General features: G+C 41.6%; 1 protein-coding gene and 1 pseudogene across 1 annotated transcript; one reads left to right on the top strand and one right to left on the bottom strand.

Annotated features, from left to right (window-relative positions):
* Nucleotides 1-1531: 1531 nt before the first annotated feature.
* Nucleotides 1532-9688, top strand: LOC120050973 (annotated as a pseudogene).
* Nucleotides 9689-11204: 1516 nt separating this feature from the next.
* Nucleotides 11205-15943, bottom strand: LOC120054428 (glutathione hydrolase 1 proenzyme-like). The gene is made up of 12 exons (XM_039001847.1): nt 15771-15943; nt 15435-15565; nt 15259-15348; nt 14701-14893; nt 14178-14338; nt 13893-14042; nt 12663-12799; nt 12321-12508; nt 11970-12097; nt 11708-11820; nt 11462-11575; nt 11205-11351 (listed from the first exon to the last, which is right to left on the bottom strand). Exons 1-12 carry the CDS (start codon nt 15941-15943, stop codon nt 11205-11207), a joined length of 1725 nt encoding a protein of 574 aa, XP_038857775.1.
* Between the last annotated feature and the right edge of the window lie 2837 nt (nt 15944-18780).

The raw sequence follows: 18780 nt of genomic DNA, 5'->3' as shown, positions 1-18780 counted from the left end.
ATGGATGAGCAATGTCAGAGCGGCATAGACTAAGATACAGTAGATAGTTTAGAATACAGTATTAGAGCGTTGGACCAGTAACCAAAAGGTTGCTGTATCGAATCCCTGAGCCACAAGGGGAAAATCTGTCGTTCTGCTCCTGAACAAGGCAGTTAACCCACTGTTCCCTAGTAGGCTGTAATTGTAACTAAGAATTTGTTCTTAGCTGACTTGCCTTGTTAAATAAAGGTAAAAAAATTAAATAAATGAATAATACAATGAGTAATGCAAGATATGTAAACATTATTAAAGTGACATTATTAAAGTGACATTAATAAAACACCATCCAGTTTTGATTTCTATTTGCCATATATTGTGATGTTTCACAAAAGTTCCGAACCTTTCTTTTCTCATAGTTTCTACAGATTGTAAATTAAAGATAAACATTTCTACTAAGAGTATTATTAGATTTTTGATCCATGTAAATGTTGCAATTCTTCAGCCATTGCTGAACCTGCGAACTTTCTTAACGTTTTTGAATTTATTTTAAACTTCAACAATGCCTACTTATCTTCTGTACTCTATTATTACAGGTGCATATACTGTGGTATTCTAGTAGGATAGTTTATAAAAGTGTGGTAGGCTAGTCTGAGTGTAGTTATTTGTGATGTGATAAGTGCCCCATAATCCAAAGTAATAAGGTTGATAGTGTAGTCTATCAAACGAATCAGACCAATTATTTTACTAAATGTAACTTTGACAATATTTAACTGCTTGGCTTAAGTAAAACATTTTAAACTTCTACCACTACCAGAGAAATACTTAAAATATGTATTACTTTTCTATGATTTCTCTATTTTCTCTCTCTCTGCATTGTTGGGAAGGACCCGTAAGTAAGCATTTCACTATTATTTTACACTTGTTGTTTACGAAGCATGTGACTAATACAATTTCATTTGATTAATCTGTAATCGACTCTACAGTATGTACTGACATGTAGGGGCGTGGCCATATAGCTACGTCACTAGGTAGGGACAGAAAAAAAGGTAGGGACAGGTGTTCGTTAGATAGAGTAGTGGGGTTATTATTATTTGTATTACTTATTTGTTGTTGTTGGAAGAAAACACAAAAAAAATAAGCATAATATAAGGGAGTTATAGTCCAATCTAGTAAGTGGCGGCAATGGAACATTTATTTACCGCCGTTCAAAGTCATCGAAGAAGTTAACATATTTTCAAATTCATACAAGTACTACTGTCAATAATGCCATATGGTGCAGACTTCAAAATTGCTCACTACAGTATAAGATATGTAGCTAGTCTCTCAAGTAGTTAACTAATAAGCAAGGAAATCAGTCTGGCTAGTTAACGTTTGCTAGCTACAGTAGCTTGATAACATGGTTTGCAAACTGTTGCATGTTTTTCTTGATTATTTGGCTTCATACAACGTTGTTGAAAAGTAACTTTATAATATTTAGAAGCTAACTTAGCTAGTTAACTTTTCAATTTAAACAATGTCAAGCGTACATGAAAGTTTGTATTTCAACCCAATGATGACCAATGGGGTGGTCCATGCCAACGTGTTTGGCATCAGAGATTGGGTGACTCCGTACAACATCTCCGTTCTGGCCTACTGTACGAGATGACCACGTCAAAAACAATTGCTCTTCGGGAAATAAGACGCTTGAACAAACTCATCCTGCCTCTACAACAGGTTGGAATAGCTTATTGTTCACCTTTACAGCTTCTACTTTCCACTGTAAATTGCTTGCTTTTCTTTATCATAGGTTTTGTCTGTGTATTAGGGTCCAGACTTGACTCATGGCCAATTCCTGAAGACTGGAAGAATTTTGCCCTCAAACAGCATATGCTGTGAAACTCCAGTATGGATGAGTCCTCGATTCAACTGCAGTTACCTAGGCCTGTAATGTAAGAGGTCAGTGCTGCATGTCACCCTCCCCACTCCTTTCAGTACTATTGATTCTGAGGCGTTTAAGACCAGTGTTGTTGGCAAGTACACATCATTTGATCCAAAGGTCAGATCAAACGAACACTGTGTCTAGTTAGAGAGCACTGCTATATGAATTTCCTTTGAATTTATGGGACAGATTGTAGGATTGCTCACTGAATGCTAGTCTCTCATCATGACTGCGTCCTCTATGTTTTTAGGTCTGTTCATGAGACACATGCTCCTGGCCTACATCAAGCTGCCCTTCAAACAGGTGTACAAACTGTACAAAGCCCTGCAGCACTACTACCACAGTCACTACGCCCAGCCTGGTGATGGCCAGGTGGGGCTGCCTGCCCTGACTGCAGATGACTCTGACATGGACCTCACCAGCACAGAGGACACTGTAGGGGAGAGGATGGAGGAGGAGGAGCTGGACACAGCACCACTGCATGAGTTATTAAAAGTAGAGGTGGTAGTAGAGGGGAGTACTGTGTCATCAGCTTATCCTTTGCAGTTTGCATATTTCTCATTTTCCCTATTTGAGACCTTGAAGTCTCCGCTACGCTGTACTCAACCTGGCAGCACTGCACTGTCGCTTTGGTCACTAGTGAGTAGTGATGGGCATAGATATGGAAAGTCTGTATCAATATCAGTTGCAATTTATGTATGCAATATTGATTCATGTCAAAATGAAAATCAACTCCAACTCTTGACTCAGTCAACAGGCTGACCTGGCTCTACATGAGGCAATCCGCATCGCCCAGGAGTCCAATGATCACGTGTGCCTGCAGCACTGCCTGGTAGGAGCTTTTACGTTTGTGTTATATGCCCAACATACAGTATTTACACAATGTGTAGTCAAGGTTGGTCAGTGTCTATTTCACTTTCTCAGCACCAATACTGTACCTGTGTAATCATCCATGAATGTATTTGTCTCTTTCAGAGTTGGCTTTACACGCTGGAACAGATGAAAGGACCTGACAGCTCTGCGCTAACTGAAGACTCTGTGAAAATGGCCGTCCACTTCTGTCTACTGGTAAGAATTTCATATGCCTGCAGATGAGACTGGAGCACTCCAGGTTTACTTACCGTTTTATGCAATAGCCTCTCAGTTTCCTGACTCTATGGCGGTTCAGTAGATCCAGGTGATTACTAACCCTCACATTACCACCATCCTCCTTACCAGTGCACCAAATCTGGAACCAACAAGACCCTGAACAGCTTCTACCCCCATGCCATAAGACTGCTAAATGGCTAATAAAATGTCTACCCGGATTACCTGCATTGACCCTTTTTTGCACTGACTCTATGCACCCACACACACTGGACTCTACCCACACACTCACACATGCTTCTACTGACATCCCCACACACAAATACACACACACGCTACATATGCCAACACGCACACACATGCATACTGATACCACACACACACACACACACACACACACACACACACACACACACACACACACACACACACACACACACACACACACACACACACACACACACACACACACCACATACGCTGCTACTACTTCCTATTGTCTATCCTGTTGCCTAGTCATTTTATCCCTACCTATTTCTACATAGCTACCTCAATTATTTTGTACCCCTGCACATTGACTCAGTACTGTTACTCCCTGTATATAGCCATGTTATTTTTACTCATTATTGTTATTTGTTGTTCACTGTGTAATAATTCCTCTTAACACTATTTTTCTGTAAATATATATATATATATCTTTTTTTGTAACTCTGCATTGTTGGAAAGGACCCGTAAATAAGTATTTCACTGTTAAGTCTACACCTGTTGTTTATGAAGCATGTGACAAATAAAATAGTTTTCAGAGGGGCTTTCCTTTCATTTGATTTTCTCTCCTCAGTACCTGGCATATCTGGGCATTCAGTCCCTGGTCCAGCAGGGGGCGATCCAGGGCAAGACAGACCATGAGCTCATGGATGCTCTGAAGGACACAGACATCCTGCAAAGTGCTGGAAGCACAGCCTGTCAGAGCTCATAGACATCAGCCTGGCTCAGACTACATCCATATGGATGATGAATGGCAAGAGGTGGGTCTCCTTCACTCATTCTGACATTCCCTGACATTCCCTGAGTCCACACTAAAAATAAAAGATTCAAACTGCAATGAATTTAATAAAAAATAACAAAACCTGGTTGTCACTCACATATTTGGCAGCAATGTGAACCACAATTCCCTCTGCCACCTGGCTGAGCTGCATGCTGAACAGATACTGTAGTTAGTACACCTCTTCCCACCTCTGTCTCTGGCTCCACTTCTGTCTCTGGCTCCACCGCGTATCTGTCTTCTGTCACATGTCCCTCAGGGCTGTTTCACAAGCATTGATGTGATCCAGATTACATCTCAGGAGATGTGCACTGGTACTGACTGTGAGTGAGACTTGTTTTAGTTCCTGTCCCTCTCTCCCTCCAGGGCCTGTATGGGCGGTGTCTGAGGTCCTGAAGCATCTGAAGGAGCAGTTTCCCCCTCACACCCAACATGCCATGGTGAGGCAATCTGAACTCCTACTCATCTCTATCCATCAACTTTAGACTTGACCTCGATCACCATGTTTGGCACTTTTCTATCGATATAGTATACAGAATCACCATTGCCTCCTTATAGTTGGCAATGGCACCGACATGGCTGGTATGATGTGGACTTTAGTCAATTGTAAAGGTTTGTCTCCTCTATCACCCAGCTGTTGATGCTATGTGACCTCAAGATCCAGTTTGACAGAGCAATGAATGATGGGAAATACCACTTGGCAGAGCCCCATGTCACAGCCATTGCTGCCTTTAACAAAGCAGAGGGTCTCTATAGCTAAGGAAGTGTCTTGACTCAGAACACCTTTACACTTTCTTCCAGTGTTCTAGTTCAGGGGTTGCCAAACTTTCACTCAGGCCCCCCTTCCAGCATTGGGAACCCCCCCCCCCCTCCCCTGCGCACGCGCCTCGTCTATTTCTATAGGCACTGTTCATGACACAAACTGTTCACCCCCCCTTGTTGGTGAAGATAAGTTTGCCGGTTTAAAGCTTATTTTCTGCAATTCTACACAATTTGTCATGGGGTGCAAAGAAAATTGTGCACATTTTCTTGCAATTCTATGCATTTTGCCATGTCTACTGTGTATTCATGTGATATTTGAGTCACAAAAAAATTACAGCAATATCTATGGGCTAAAATAAAAATAAATAAAAATAATAACATTAGCTGACATGGGCTTGTTGATCTGGACTTTTCTGACAAGTTATAAATAGCTCTCTAAGGTATACAATGACTGACATGACAAGAGGAAAACTGATGATGCACTACCCAATTTCGAAATTGCACCTTGTGCATTCTACTATTACAACTTTCAAGAGTAAGTTTAAAGCCGTGCTGAGTCCCCCCCTCCCCCGCCAACCCCTCGGTCCCACAGTTTGGGAACCACTGTTCTAGTTAACTGTATGTACAGGTACTGCCAAAATAAGGGAAACACTTGAGTAAATGAGGGTTCTGGCGGCTCTTGTGGTGTGGGGTACATTTTTCTTGAATGGTTTTGGTCTACTCAACCCCTTAGTGGGCAAGTTAAACGGCAATACATTCACAGCCATTCTGAGTGATCACCTTTAACCTATGGTGAATAATTTCTATACTGATTGGAGTGGTCTCTTCCAGGATGACAATGCCCCCATCCACAGGGCACAAGTGGTCAATGAATGGTTTGATGAGCATGAAAACTATGTAAACCATATGCATGGCTGTCTGTCTTCACAACCTAATTGAACACATAGGAGATTCTGGAGCGGCACCCGAGTTCTCCACGACCATCAACAAACGCCAAATGATGGAATTTCTTGTCAAAGAATGGTGTCGCATCCCTTCAATAGGGTTCCAGACTCTTGTAGAATCTATGCCACGGTGCATTGAAGCTGTTCTGGCGGGTCGTGGTGGCCCAACGCTCTATTAAGACACTTTATGTTGGTGTTTCCTTTATTTTGGCAGTTACCTGTATATGTGTTGTGTTAACAGGAAAGCTCAAGTGCCGAAGGCGCTGAACCGGACCACTAAAGCGTACAGTATCCTGCAGAGGCTGCAGCTGAACTGTGAGAAGACCAAGTACTCAGAGATGATCATCAGGTAGGCCAGGACACGAAATAAAAACACCAGACCTCCTCTGTCGATGGAGTCCTAGAATGTTGTTTGAATATGTGTTTATCAATTTGTCAAAGCTACAGTATTTGTTTGGCTAAGGATTGTGTGGCTGTGTTTATATTTGTGTGTGTGCCTTGTGCAGGGTGATGCTGGCCATTGCAGAGTTGCATTGAGAGTTGTCAGGTGTTGCCACAGCCCTTGCTCTCTTGCTGCAGGCCCTGGCCAGACAGCACCATCTACATGCCCTGGTCTCTGACTATCCTGCACCTGGCCTTCACTCAGGTGCAGGCAATATGTAAGCCTGGTATGGCCTACATACCACTGTATGCTTGGTGTATACACACATATTCTCAGATATACAAATCTTTAATCTCTTGATCTTAATCTCTTGATGGAACTGCATACTGTATGCAAAGCAAACTCCCACATGTAGGCAAAACAAGGAAATTCATACTGGGTTATATTTAAAAACTCCATCAATAGTTTGTGTTGTTTTCTGTCACCTGTCCAGTTGATACTGGGAGTGCTGGAACAGACTCTGGGTGTCCTTCATTATCCCATCCTGGCCCATGAGCAGTCATGGATAAGGGCAGAGCTCTGCTGCTGGCAGCCCGCTGTCAGGTGGCCACTGCTGGGTCCCAGCCCAGTGGTCAGGCATGCAGGTACCACACATCCCCAACAGCAAAGCTTCATATCACTGTCTCAAAGAAATGTAAATGTTGGTGGTTAGGAGGACTTTACCATTTGAGTACACATAGGAGTCTTTCCGCATTGTATTTTCTTTTGAGTCACATAAGCAGTATCAGCAATGAGAATTACACTATAATTTTGGATATTTACACAACCCAAACGTCTGATTCCCTGTTGTCTCCCTCCAGGTCTGGGCCTGGCTATGCAGACGCTGGTTGAGGCTGTAGCCTACTTCTCCATGCTGGACTGTAAGGGGTGTCTGTGGGACATCCACTACCTGCAGGCCCGACTGCACCACACCCTGGGCCAAACCCCCCAATGCAACAAATGTGCCATGCTGTTCCACCTGCTGGACCAGGAGCTGCAGGCGCGGGGGCAGCCGTCGCCATGCGACTCTGAACAGTCATCACCACCCTGTCTTCACCACCCTAACACAGACCAGTACATATACTGGTGTACTCTCTTTGTCATGGACTTCACATTTCATGCTATCTTTTGTTTCAAATTGCTGCATTAGTAGAGAAACAACTGGTTTAGGCACTCCCAATTTACATTGCAAACGTGTATCATTTTTATACAATATAAAGATCAAACTTCAAGTGTCTCTAATCTTATCTCCCAAGTTTGTTGTCCTTTTTTCTTGTGAAACTGCGAACCTGAAAATCACTAATTTGTTCCACCTGAAAATGTTTCTGACTACACTACCACTAGATGGCGATCACAGCTATTGGAGAAAAAGTGCAGCCTGGCTGGGCCTCCCCACAATTTTTGTGTATTTTAATTTGCATACATACCACCCACATAGTATTTGAATTTCAGCATAGGGTACATACCAGTAGTCAACAAGGAGTTTAACCTTATTCAGGAAAGAATCCTTTCGAGGTTGTCATTGCCTCTGTTGTAGGATGTCAATAGAATAGATATCATCAACATATTTTTCCCAGTGGTGGGATCTCATCAGAGGTCAAGACAAAGATGTCTAGCATAGAGCATCTAATCATCTATGCTTATAGAATGAGGAAGGCTTACCCGAGCTGTCAGGGAGAGTCAGTTTTACCCACCACACGATATGATGAATGACCGTAATATCAGAGCCGGGCAGAAGATGAATACGTTTTAGAGAGCAAGGTGATTTTTCTTCAGTTAGAGCATGCCAATGAACAATGTAATTTCAACTATTTTAATGAAGTGAAAATATTTCCTAATTTTAATGGGATAGTTCTGAGATTAACTGAAATTAGATCTCCGTGTGTGTGTCATAACGTAACACATTCTGTGGGAAACTGAGTTAAGCAATGACACTGCATATTGTTTTGGTTAGTCTGGTGTAGATTTATGCAACCTCTAAGAGTGGTCATTTTTTAATGTGCCAGTCATGAGCGCCACTACGTTCACATTATCTCTTCATAATGACACTGATCCAAGAAAAGGTCTTGTGAAACAATTTGGATCTTTTGAATATCCTTAATTGCCCTTTGGTTTGTATACAGAAGAAGCTTAGTCTAATAGCATTTAAAACATTACCTAACGTTGGTTTGCAAACACAGAAGTCTTATTACTGAAAGGAAGCAGTGACATGCTGAAACAGCCCTGAGCCTTCAAATATTTCATTCTGGCTCTTTAATCATTTCAGAGGTACAAACTAGAACCAACTTAGGTAAAAGGCAATTGACTATTTAACATTTGAGTGGGTTTGTTTTTCATAAATTCTTCATGTCCCTCTCGCATGAAAAATGCATTGTCATCATTACTTGAACTTTTTTGGTTGATTTCAACAGTTTACATTAGACAGGAAGAAAGTTTTTCTGTTCAATTGCCCAATCACTCTTACCATTAACATGTAGGTTTAGTCCAGGTGTGAAAGTTCTACAATTTAAGTTGTATGTTTCTGAATGTTTGCACAAGAAGCACTCTCTAAGGCCCCAGGCATGTTTAGCTACCTCACTCTATAAACACAGAGATGGTGGGCCTCATGGAACAGAAATGGGACAGAGCCTGTGTAAATACACACAGTAAATATACACACGCTGCATAATTCACTCTGCTCTTGTGTGTGTGCGTGTTTATATCTCTGGAGATGAAGAGAGCTGCAGCCGTGGGATGGCCGGTCTTTTCATCAGACAACTCTAGATGGGCTATGTGATCATTGACGCTAGATGTTCTCTGCACCAGTGGCCTCCCCTGTATGTGAGCACTGAGCCTTAACATTGACACTAGACTGTTCAGGCCTGTGCTGTCATGAGGATCACAGTAGTCGGGGGCATGGGATATGTTCTATTAGCACAGTTAAGATGAGCTGTGTCAAAGGATTGAAAAACACTTGCTTTACTATTTATGTATATAATGTACAGCTTCATTAGCCATCTTTTCCCATCTGCCCACAGGCCGAATGCTGTCTGAATGAATATGAATAATTTCGCTCTCACAAGGAAGCAGAGAGTAGAGTTTACACAGACAGGGTCTCAGGCCACATTCCTTTAATTTGTCTCATCCCCTTCATCTACACTGATTTTGAAGTGAATTTAACAAGTGACATCAATAAAGGATCATAGCTTTCACTTGGATTCACCTGGTCAGTATATGTCGTGGAAAGAGCAGGTGTTCCTAATGTTTTGTATATTTAGTGTATATCATTCTCATGGAGATTTTCACATCTATGTTGTTAAATGTTTGACTCTTTATTCAACTGCCAAGTCACCAACTCTGCCACCTATGGTCCTACTGGTGAGGTCTATTAGCATGCTTGTCTTTTCAGTTATTGAGAACCTCATAAAAGAGAAGAGCAATTTGATAGAGAGGAAGTATTTAGGGTGAGTCCTATACGTGTGATTTATTGTCTATTTAGCTTCCTATACTTCACTGGTCTATGGAAGCACAGGCAGTTCAATGGCTTCAGTGATTAATCCAATTGGAGGTTTTTGTAGAAGCCACAGCTGGTGCCAAATGCCACATCTTGCCAAGATTTGTCAGAAGGAAACTGCTGGGTATTTTGTTCTTCAAACTGTTAAAGGCCAAATGTTTTTGTATGAAATGGTACTTCAGTCAGTTGGTTAGACATAATGTAGCTGTTATTAACATATTGTGTACTTTAAAATGTTCTGCTAAAACCTTGCTTCAATAATTTGATTTCATACCACAGTAACATTAGTTCAGCAGTTAGGTTACATTTATCAAAGCAGAGAAGGATGTCCCTAAGAATATGGGGAACAGGCAGAGTAATGTGAAATATGTATTTGTTTAAAACGTTTAATAACAAGCATGGCAACAAGCATGGCATGAGAACATTGCAAGTTTAAAAATATATAACTGCACATGTATTGTTTTTAAATACACTACATTCACTTACTCGATATTAAACATTAAAAATGTGTCTTTCTTAACAATCCTCATCACAAAAAATATATAAAAATACCATTTGAATAGGTCAATGGCAGCCATATTTGAGCCCTTATTAACAGCAGGCCCCATGGGCAATGGGCAGAGTTGAGATGAAATCAGTAAAACAGAAATCACCATTTTAGAGTTACAGATCAGAATTCTCATGAAAATAAAAATGTAGCTACCTGTGACCAACATCTTCATAAGGCAGATGGTAGACCTGTAGCCTGGTTGCCAGATCTGTTTGTGCTTTAGCCAACCCATAAAGCACAAACAGATCTGACAACCTGACCTGTTAAGACCTGAGGTGGAAGTCGAGGAGTTTTCAGTGACCAACTGTGGTATTTTACATGGTTAAAACATACAGACCATTTTCCTTGATGGAGAGACAAAACAGTAATTTCTCTATATTTGATTTATTCAATGGACAGAGACAAACTACTTTGACAACCTTTCATATTGGTGTTCACATTATCCCCTAAAACATGACCTTTCTTAAATCTCAGACAAATGGCTATTTTTCTGTCAAACAGAATGATTGCTCATCATCACAGAGTAATTTGACTAATATGTTGGCTAATATTTCATAAGCAAACTATTTCAGAATGTACATCAGGTGATCCATGGCGTCCATTTCAGTTCTGGCCCATTGGTATTTACATCCAGCAGGAAACGACAGTTACAGTGCAGCGTTCTGCTACCCCACTGCATTGCATAAATACACTTCTTTCTTTAGGATAATTGACAATGATCTCTTGATACAGCAAGGATTTAAAAATGCCACTCTCAGAGTTGCAATCGCACTTCTTTTTCAAAACACAAAAATAAATAATACTGAAATAAAAGCAGAAATGTTGCCGATTATTTGGTGTGAAGGGAGGAGGTATTGATGTGGGGTAAAGTCATTTTCCAGGTCTTGAAATGAATTTAGGCTGAAGAAAAAGTGGCTGTGCCTCCTTGAGGAGCCATTGTTTGCGTCTCATTGCAGATACATGGCCTCTATGGCCCTGTCTCTTAATGTCCCTGTTTCTTTATGGAGACTCAGTAGCCCGCTGGATAACCCCCTTTTCTGGGGTCGGACTCAGCACAGAGCCGCTCCCCCTGTCGCACCACCGCCTGAACTACTGATCCAGGAGTCATCAGCAGCTCTGTGACATGGTTCTTCTGTACCAGACCATCTAATACACTCTATTACACACACACACAGATTACATTTCAGTTACCCAAAAGCTTTTTCAAATGAATTTGTATTTTTTTATCGAACAATATTCTATGCAATATTGTACAAAATTACCCACCTTTTCAAAGCCATGCTCCACTACTGTCATATTTGGGTTAAGTTGATTGTGAATTCGAGGTTGTGCCACAGCTTTTTTGAGGTCGTAGTCAAAGAACAAGGAATTCAGAATCACCTATGTAAATGAGAAAAGGAAGCTACTTATACTCTGATTCATCACAATATCACAATGTAAGGATAGATGGCTGTCATGTGTAGGCTTTATCTGTTTTAGATTATCAATTTATTTGTATGGCTCAAGACTTACTAGGGCAGTCGCTGTGGTGATCTTTGTTCCACCAGAGGCTCCCACCACCATTTTCACTCTATTGTCTTTGTCCAAGATAATAGTTGGGCACATAGAAGATAGAGGCCTTTTACCTAAAACAGAGAGACAGCTAAATATTCAGACAAAGTTATTCTCAGAAAACAAACCAGCCAAGGCTCAAATTGGGGCCATGTATAAATTGAGAACTTTCAGTAGCTTACCGGCAATAAGGATATTGATTTTAGTTCCTATACTATCTCACCAGGCTGGATGAAGTTGTTAGGAGATGGAGGGATTCCCAAGCCGTTGGTGATGTATGGAGAGCTGAAGTCATCCATCTCATCATTGAAAATGATGCCAGTTGATCGGGACATGACTTTGGAGCCAAAACTGAAGATGGGAAATGATAGGAGTTACGTATATCCTATGAATGTTATTTTACGGTTAAATGAAAACAGAGAATCCTCAGTAAGACCATCGGCAAGCAAAGGGTGTTTAGAGTGCACGTATGCTATATTAATGATCTGTCTCTGGATATCTATAATCTACCCTGTAGCATTATGTATTCATCAGTCCTATTGTCTCAGGAGGTCTTGCCTTGTAGGACTCTTACTATAGATTGATTGTGCTGGTGGCAGCCACAGCACTTCCATCCTCTGCTATGACGGACAGGTGTGCTGTCCCGTGATTGTCGGGGACAAAATAATCTGGCTCATAGTAGCTGTCGGGATGAGTGGTGTCATCTGTGATCTTACTCCTGATCCCATCAGCAAAGTAGTCTGAGGTCATGTTGTGGATGAGCTGGAGAGAAGATGAAATCATCAGTAAAAAAAATAGGAATTCCGTTGGTGAACAGCCTATTCTTTAAACAACTACAAACCATCTTTATTTCAAAGTCAAATATATATTTGTGAGTGAAACTGTGTATTTGAAAAATGGGATTCAGGGTTCTCACATCAGTGATATTGAGATAGCGTGGGTCCCCTAGTCTGCTTCTCTTGGCATAAGCAAATCGGAATGCTTCCACGATGCGGTGATATGTCAAAGTCCTTTTCTCGGACGTAGAGACACTCGTGCCAGTAAAATTATACCCTGAAGAAAAAAACACCAAAAATATTGATGTAATATTTCAGCCTAAAAAATAACAATTTGTTCATTTATCAGCAATACAGTAGATTTAATGTACAGTACCAGTCAAAAGTTTGGACACACCTATTCATTCCAAGGTTTTTCTTTATTTTTACTATTTTCTACATTGTAGAATAATAGTGAAGACATCAAACTATGAAATCACACATATGGAATCATGTAATAGCCAAAAAAGTGTAAAGCAAATCAAAATATATTTTATATTTGAAATCCTTCAAAGTAGCCACCCTTTGCCTTGATGACAGCTTTGCACACTCTTGGCATTCTCTCAACCAGCTTCATGAGGTAGTCACCTGGAATGCATTTCAATTAACAGGTGTCCCTTGTTAAAAGTTAATTTGTGGAATTTCATCCTTCTTAACGCATTTGAACCAAGTGTTGTGAGTGAGTGTTGTGACAAGGTAGTGTTGGTATACAGAAGATAGCTGTATTTGGTAAACGACCAAGTCCATTTTATGTCAAGAACAGCTCAAATAAGCAAAGGGAAATGATAGTCCATCATTACTTTAAGACATGAAGGTCAGTCAATTCGGAAAATGTCAAGAACTTTATTTTCGCTCTTCTTCACTAACAGCAAATTATTGCATCTTTTTATTATATTTAGCTACCTGTTTTTTTGTCATGAATAAGACATAATTTATTCCCCATTTGGACAAGGCTACTAGGCTACTGTTGCCTTCTTGCAATGCAATAGTTCAACCACTGCAAACTGTGCCTTCGTATGGTCTAAAGTTTGCGAGAGGATAAGCACATTCTCACAGTCAACTTCAGTTTTTATAAATGTCAACTTTTGAGTGAAAACTGGCGCATGCATGTTTTGGGGCATATTTTGTGCATATGCAACGTTTATAAATGAGGCCCCTGGTGAATTAACTGTGGCTGAATTAGTGTAGAGGGTTGGTGGTCGTTACGGAGGGGGTGGAAACAGTGTCCAAGCGGAGTACAGTGGAAGGAAACCTGACAGGGGAAGGAAACCTGAAATCCTCTGGTCTGCATGGCTGAGTTCAGACTCAGAGTTAGCTAGGCTGCTGCTCACCGTCCACTATGTTGAGTATGAGTGCCAGGACTGGGCCGCTGGAGGGGGCGTCTGGGACGTGCATGGTGTACTCTCCCACGGTCAGCTTCAGTGGGTTCTCATTCAACACAGGCCGGTACTCCAGCAGGTCCTCCAGGGTTATAATCCCACCTGAGAAGAGGAAATAACTGCTCAAGAAGCACATCGACACACTGCCTATAAGATCTGTCTCGCTTGATCATCCTCATAGTGTACAACAAGAATGATGAGATGTAATAGGATTTTATAATGCACAAATATAAAGACCTGCTGCCTGGATGTCATCCACAATTGTCTGTGCCATTGTCCCATTGTAAAAAACATTCGGTCCCTCCTCTGCTATCCTCTCGTAGGTGTCTGCTAGTTTGGGAAATTTAACGATGTCATTTTCCTTCAGGATGTTTTTCTGGGAGTCACAGAACACTTCACTGGAATACAAAATCAAGAACAGAGAACTTATTATCAGGAGTTATTCAAGCAAACCCATAGAATAAAAGGACCAGAATTCCCATCGCTTTGTCATCATAGGTTTTACAGTGGCCAATCAAATATATCATCAGTGGTCATAATAAATCACAGAGGAAGCCATGAATGACATCAAAATAATCACATTTTATTGGTTGAAATATGTGGTACTCTGTGATAAAAATCAACTAATCCTATTACAGCACTTCAAAGTGCATTACATTCACGCTGATATTAAAAGGTACATTTGTAGAAGTGGTTGTAGTAGTAATATTGCATTTACAGATAAAAAACAACAACATTTCAGTGTTTGTCCTGTCCTCACCACATATTGGCATCTCCTTGAATAGCGTCCTTGTTCTTGGAGATGGCTTTGGCCAGGGCTTTGCCTATAGGGAAACCGATGCGTGCCAAAGCAATGCTTGGCTCAAACAGCTCCTTCCATGGCAGCCTGCCATGTCTCCTGTGTGCCATTTCGTAACCACGGATCTCCCCAGGAATGGCAATAGACAATCCACCTGTTGTGCAGAGAAGACTTTACCACCATTTGCACAAAGTTGAAACCCTGCTCACAAAGGATTTGAAATACATATCAGTATATTTCCTCATTTTGACAGCTGAAACTGTTGCCCTCTTGTTGTAGCCATGCATATGATGCAGACAGTTAGACCTAATGTTCCTTAGAATGATGGAAAACCAGGGAAGAGGATGCCAGAAGGTTCTACTATTCCCGCAGTGTTATCTTCTCTCTATCCCCATCTCACTGTGATACACTACAGCTACCGTATTACTGTTCAGCTGTTATCTTAGGATGGATTGAACCACAGAACCTGCCTAACCTATCCTGTACCTGACGTACATTCCAGAACAGTAGAACTGGTACCTTTCCGAGAAAGCTGGGTGTTATTGCCAAACATGTCTTCTGTCGCGTTCATGGGTGCTGTCTCCCTCGCGTCAATGGTTTCAACCTTCCCTGTCGAGCAGTGATACAAGATGCAGACATGGATGTGTTTATTAGCATTTTTTAATTTGTGGAGGCTTGAGGACACACTGACTCACCTGCGGAAGCGTTATAGATCGTGAAGAAGAGCCCCCCTCCAATGCCCATGCTGTGAGCGTTCAGGAGGCCAACACACAGAAGGGCGGCGATAGATGCATCCACCGCTGAGCCATTCCTCTTCAGAATGTCCCTAGGTACACACACACACACACACACACACACACACACACACACACACACACACACACACACACACACACACACACACACACACACACACACACACACACACACACACACTCCTTGTAGAGCTTAATCATGTCCTGTCATTTGACTGCGTACCATGAATCATTGTATCTCAGTAGGAATTAGTCGGCTAGTGTAACATTACTTACCTCCCCACCTCAGAGCACGTTCCAGCATCTGCAGCCACGGCAGCTTTGGAGTAGAAATGGTCTGAGGGGGAGATGGGGCTCTTGTTTCCCACCCCCATGAACACCCCCACGAACACTCCCACTGCAGCCACCAGCAAAACTACCAGCCCAGCCACCAGGGATTTTCTGACCATTTTCCTGCCCAGGGGAACCAACACACCAACACATCTTACAGTTAGACAGGAGCCTTACAGGTATATTTATTCTTGATTGATTGAATTTATTAGATCATTAAAAGTAGTAGGCTGTGGGTGGGTGATCTAGTGGTTTAGCCGCTAGATGCACATGTCTCCGGTGCACATGTACTGCTGCAGCATGGGTTCCAATCCGGCCCACTGCTATTTCACCACTCTATACTTCACCTTGATCTCTCTATCAAATAAACAAACAAAGACTTAAAAAGAAAAATAGATACAAAACAATATATATACAGTACCATTCAAAAGTTTGGACACACCTACTCATTCAAGGGTTTTTCTTTATTTTTTACTATTTTCTACATTGTAGAATAATAGTGAAGACATCAAAACTATGAAATAACACATATGGAATCATGTAGTAACCAAACAAGTGTTAAACAAATCAAAATATAAATAGATTCTTCAAAGTAGCCACCCTTTACCTTGATGACAGCTTTTGTGTTGTTGTTTGTGTTGCACTGCTTTGCTTTATCTTGGCCAGGTTGCAGTTGTAAATGAGAACTTGTTCTCAACTAGCCTACCTGGTTAAATAAAGGTGAAATAAAATAAATAAATAAAAACGGTGGGATTCGAAATGGTCGTTAATCTGTTTGTTAACTTGGCTTTCGAAGACCTTAGAAAGGCAGGGTAGGATAGATATAGGTCTGTAGCAGTTTGGGTCTAGAGTGAGGGGGATGAAGAGGGGGATGATCGCGGCAGCTTTCCAATCTTTGGGAATCTCAGACGATACGAAAGAGAGGTTGAACAGGCTAGTAATAGGGGTTGCAACAATTTCGTCAGATAATTTTAGAAAGAGAGGGTCCAGATTGTCTGGCCCGGCTGATTTGTAGGGGTCCAGATTTTGCAGCTCTTTCAGAACATCAGCTATCTGGATTTGCCTGCACCCATTACGGATGCAGGCAATGAGGCAGTGATCGCTGAGATCTTGGTTGAAAACAGCAGAGGTGTATTTGGAGAGCAAGTTGGTCAGGATGATATCTATGAGGGTGCCCGTGTTCACGGATTTGGGGATGTACCTGGTAGGTTCATTGATAATTTGTGTGAGATTGAGGGCATCAAGCTAGATTGTAGGGTGGCCGGGGTGTTAAGCATGTCCCAGTTTAGGTCACCTAGCAGCACGAGCTCTGAAGATAGATGGGGGGCAATCAATTCACATATGGTGTCCAGGGCACAGCTGGGGGCAGAGGGTGGTCTATAGCAAGCGGCAACAGTGAGAGACTTGTTTCTGGAAAGGTGGATTTTTAAAAGTAGAAGCTCAAATTGTTTGGGCACAGACCTGGATAGCAAGACAGAACTCTATGAGCTCAGCGGGGGTGACCCATCATTCAGGGCAGAGCCCCACCTGTCTTGAGCCCCACCTGTTTTGCATGCCATTTTTGCATGAATACATCACATATCAGTTTGCATACAACGTAAAAAAACAACAACATTGAGTTAATAAAACCGCATACAAAGTGGTCTCTTTTTTGTTTTCTTGAGTAAGGCAGCTCTAAAACGCAGGTGTTTCAGCCTAGCTCAGTGCTTTCTGTGGTGGTGGGGCAGCCAGTTGAAAATACGGAGTGTAAGGGTCGGGAATGTACTCTAGGTGCCCAATGATTGGCTCAGTGTTCTGTTACTCATGGGGACTCTATGTCACTACAAGATCTACGGGGAGAGCTCGAAAATTCTAAACTGCTTGGGTGCTCACATAGAGTTACATTAGAAGTGCCCATCCAAGAAGGGTCAAGGTCATTGGCCACAGATAAAATTACGTCAAATCACATACCGTAGCTTTGATTAGACTGATTACGTCAACATCATACTATCAAAATCTTAGCTAGCAAGCTAGACAAACAATCATCATCATGAATCAAGTCAACAATCTACTGGCAAATAATTTTCAATCCTTGTCATATGAAGAGAAATTATAGATAAAACGTATCAGTGCTCATTGGCCATTGGACATAAACATTACACAAGTTGGAAATCACAAATTCAACAATGGGTGGTTTGGAAAAATAATCAGTGGCTATCTGCAAGCGTTGCAAGGCAATCACTAGCCTGCTATTCAGTGGAATGGGTGTGTGGTCCAAGTCTGGGTTGAAGGGTCTCTTTTCCAAGCTTAGAAGGATAAACATTCACATGCAACACCATGAGCCAGAAAAGGTTGACTGCATTGGCGATGCTGTCAATCCAGCATGACTTTTGCCGCGTTCAAAACAACTGGAAATTCGGAACTGGGAAATCTTCAGTTCAAGACAACTGGGAACTCTGAAAAAAAACGAGCTCCGATTGGGAAAATATGTTTTGAACGGTCATCCAACTTGGAATTCCAAGTCGGGAACTCTGACCTCTTTCTAAAGCTCCGACCTGAAGATCATTATTCAGCCTGTTTTTTTTCAGAGTTCCCAGTTGTCTTGAAAGCACTATAAATCCAGAGAATGTCAGACTTTGATGACAAAGTTTGATGACATAATTTGCCCACAAGAAGAACCGCCACTCAAATTCCTGTTTAAGTGAACACAACACAACAAGGTGAGTCCAAAAGTGCATTGTACTGTATGCTGCTGCATAAATGATGTAATATGCCAGGGATATATGTATACTGTAGCTAAGAAAGTAACACTAAGTGTATGTTGTGTAGTAAGTTGTTAGTAGCCCATGTGCCTCACCCTAATAATTTGGTCCCTTTCCCCCTCATAACTTAGCCTACTGTTCTGACTTGGTGGTGGACATGTAGCCTATAGCCTGTTTTAGAGAAATGTAATCATCAAATATTGTAAGAGCTTTCA

The sequence above is a fragment of the Salvelinus namaycush genome, chromosome 1, assembly GCF_016432855.1.
Source record: "Salvelinus namaycush isolate Seneca chromosome 1, SaNama_1.0, whole genome shotgun sequence".
NCBI lineage: Eukaryota > Metazoa > Chordata > Actinopteri > Salmoniformes > Salmonidae > Salvelinus > Salvelinus namaycush.
Note: the sequence above shows the minus strand (reverse complement) of the source record. Positions and strands in the feature narration are given on the sequence as shown.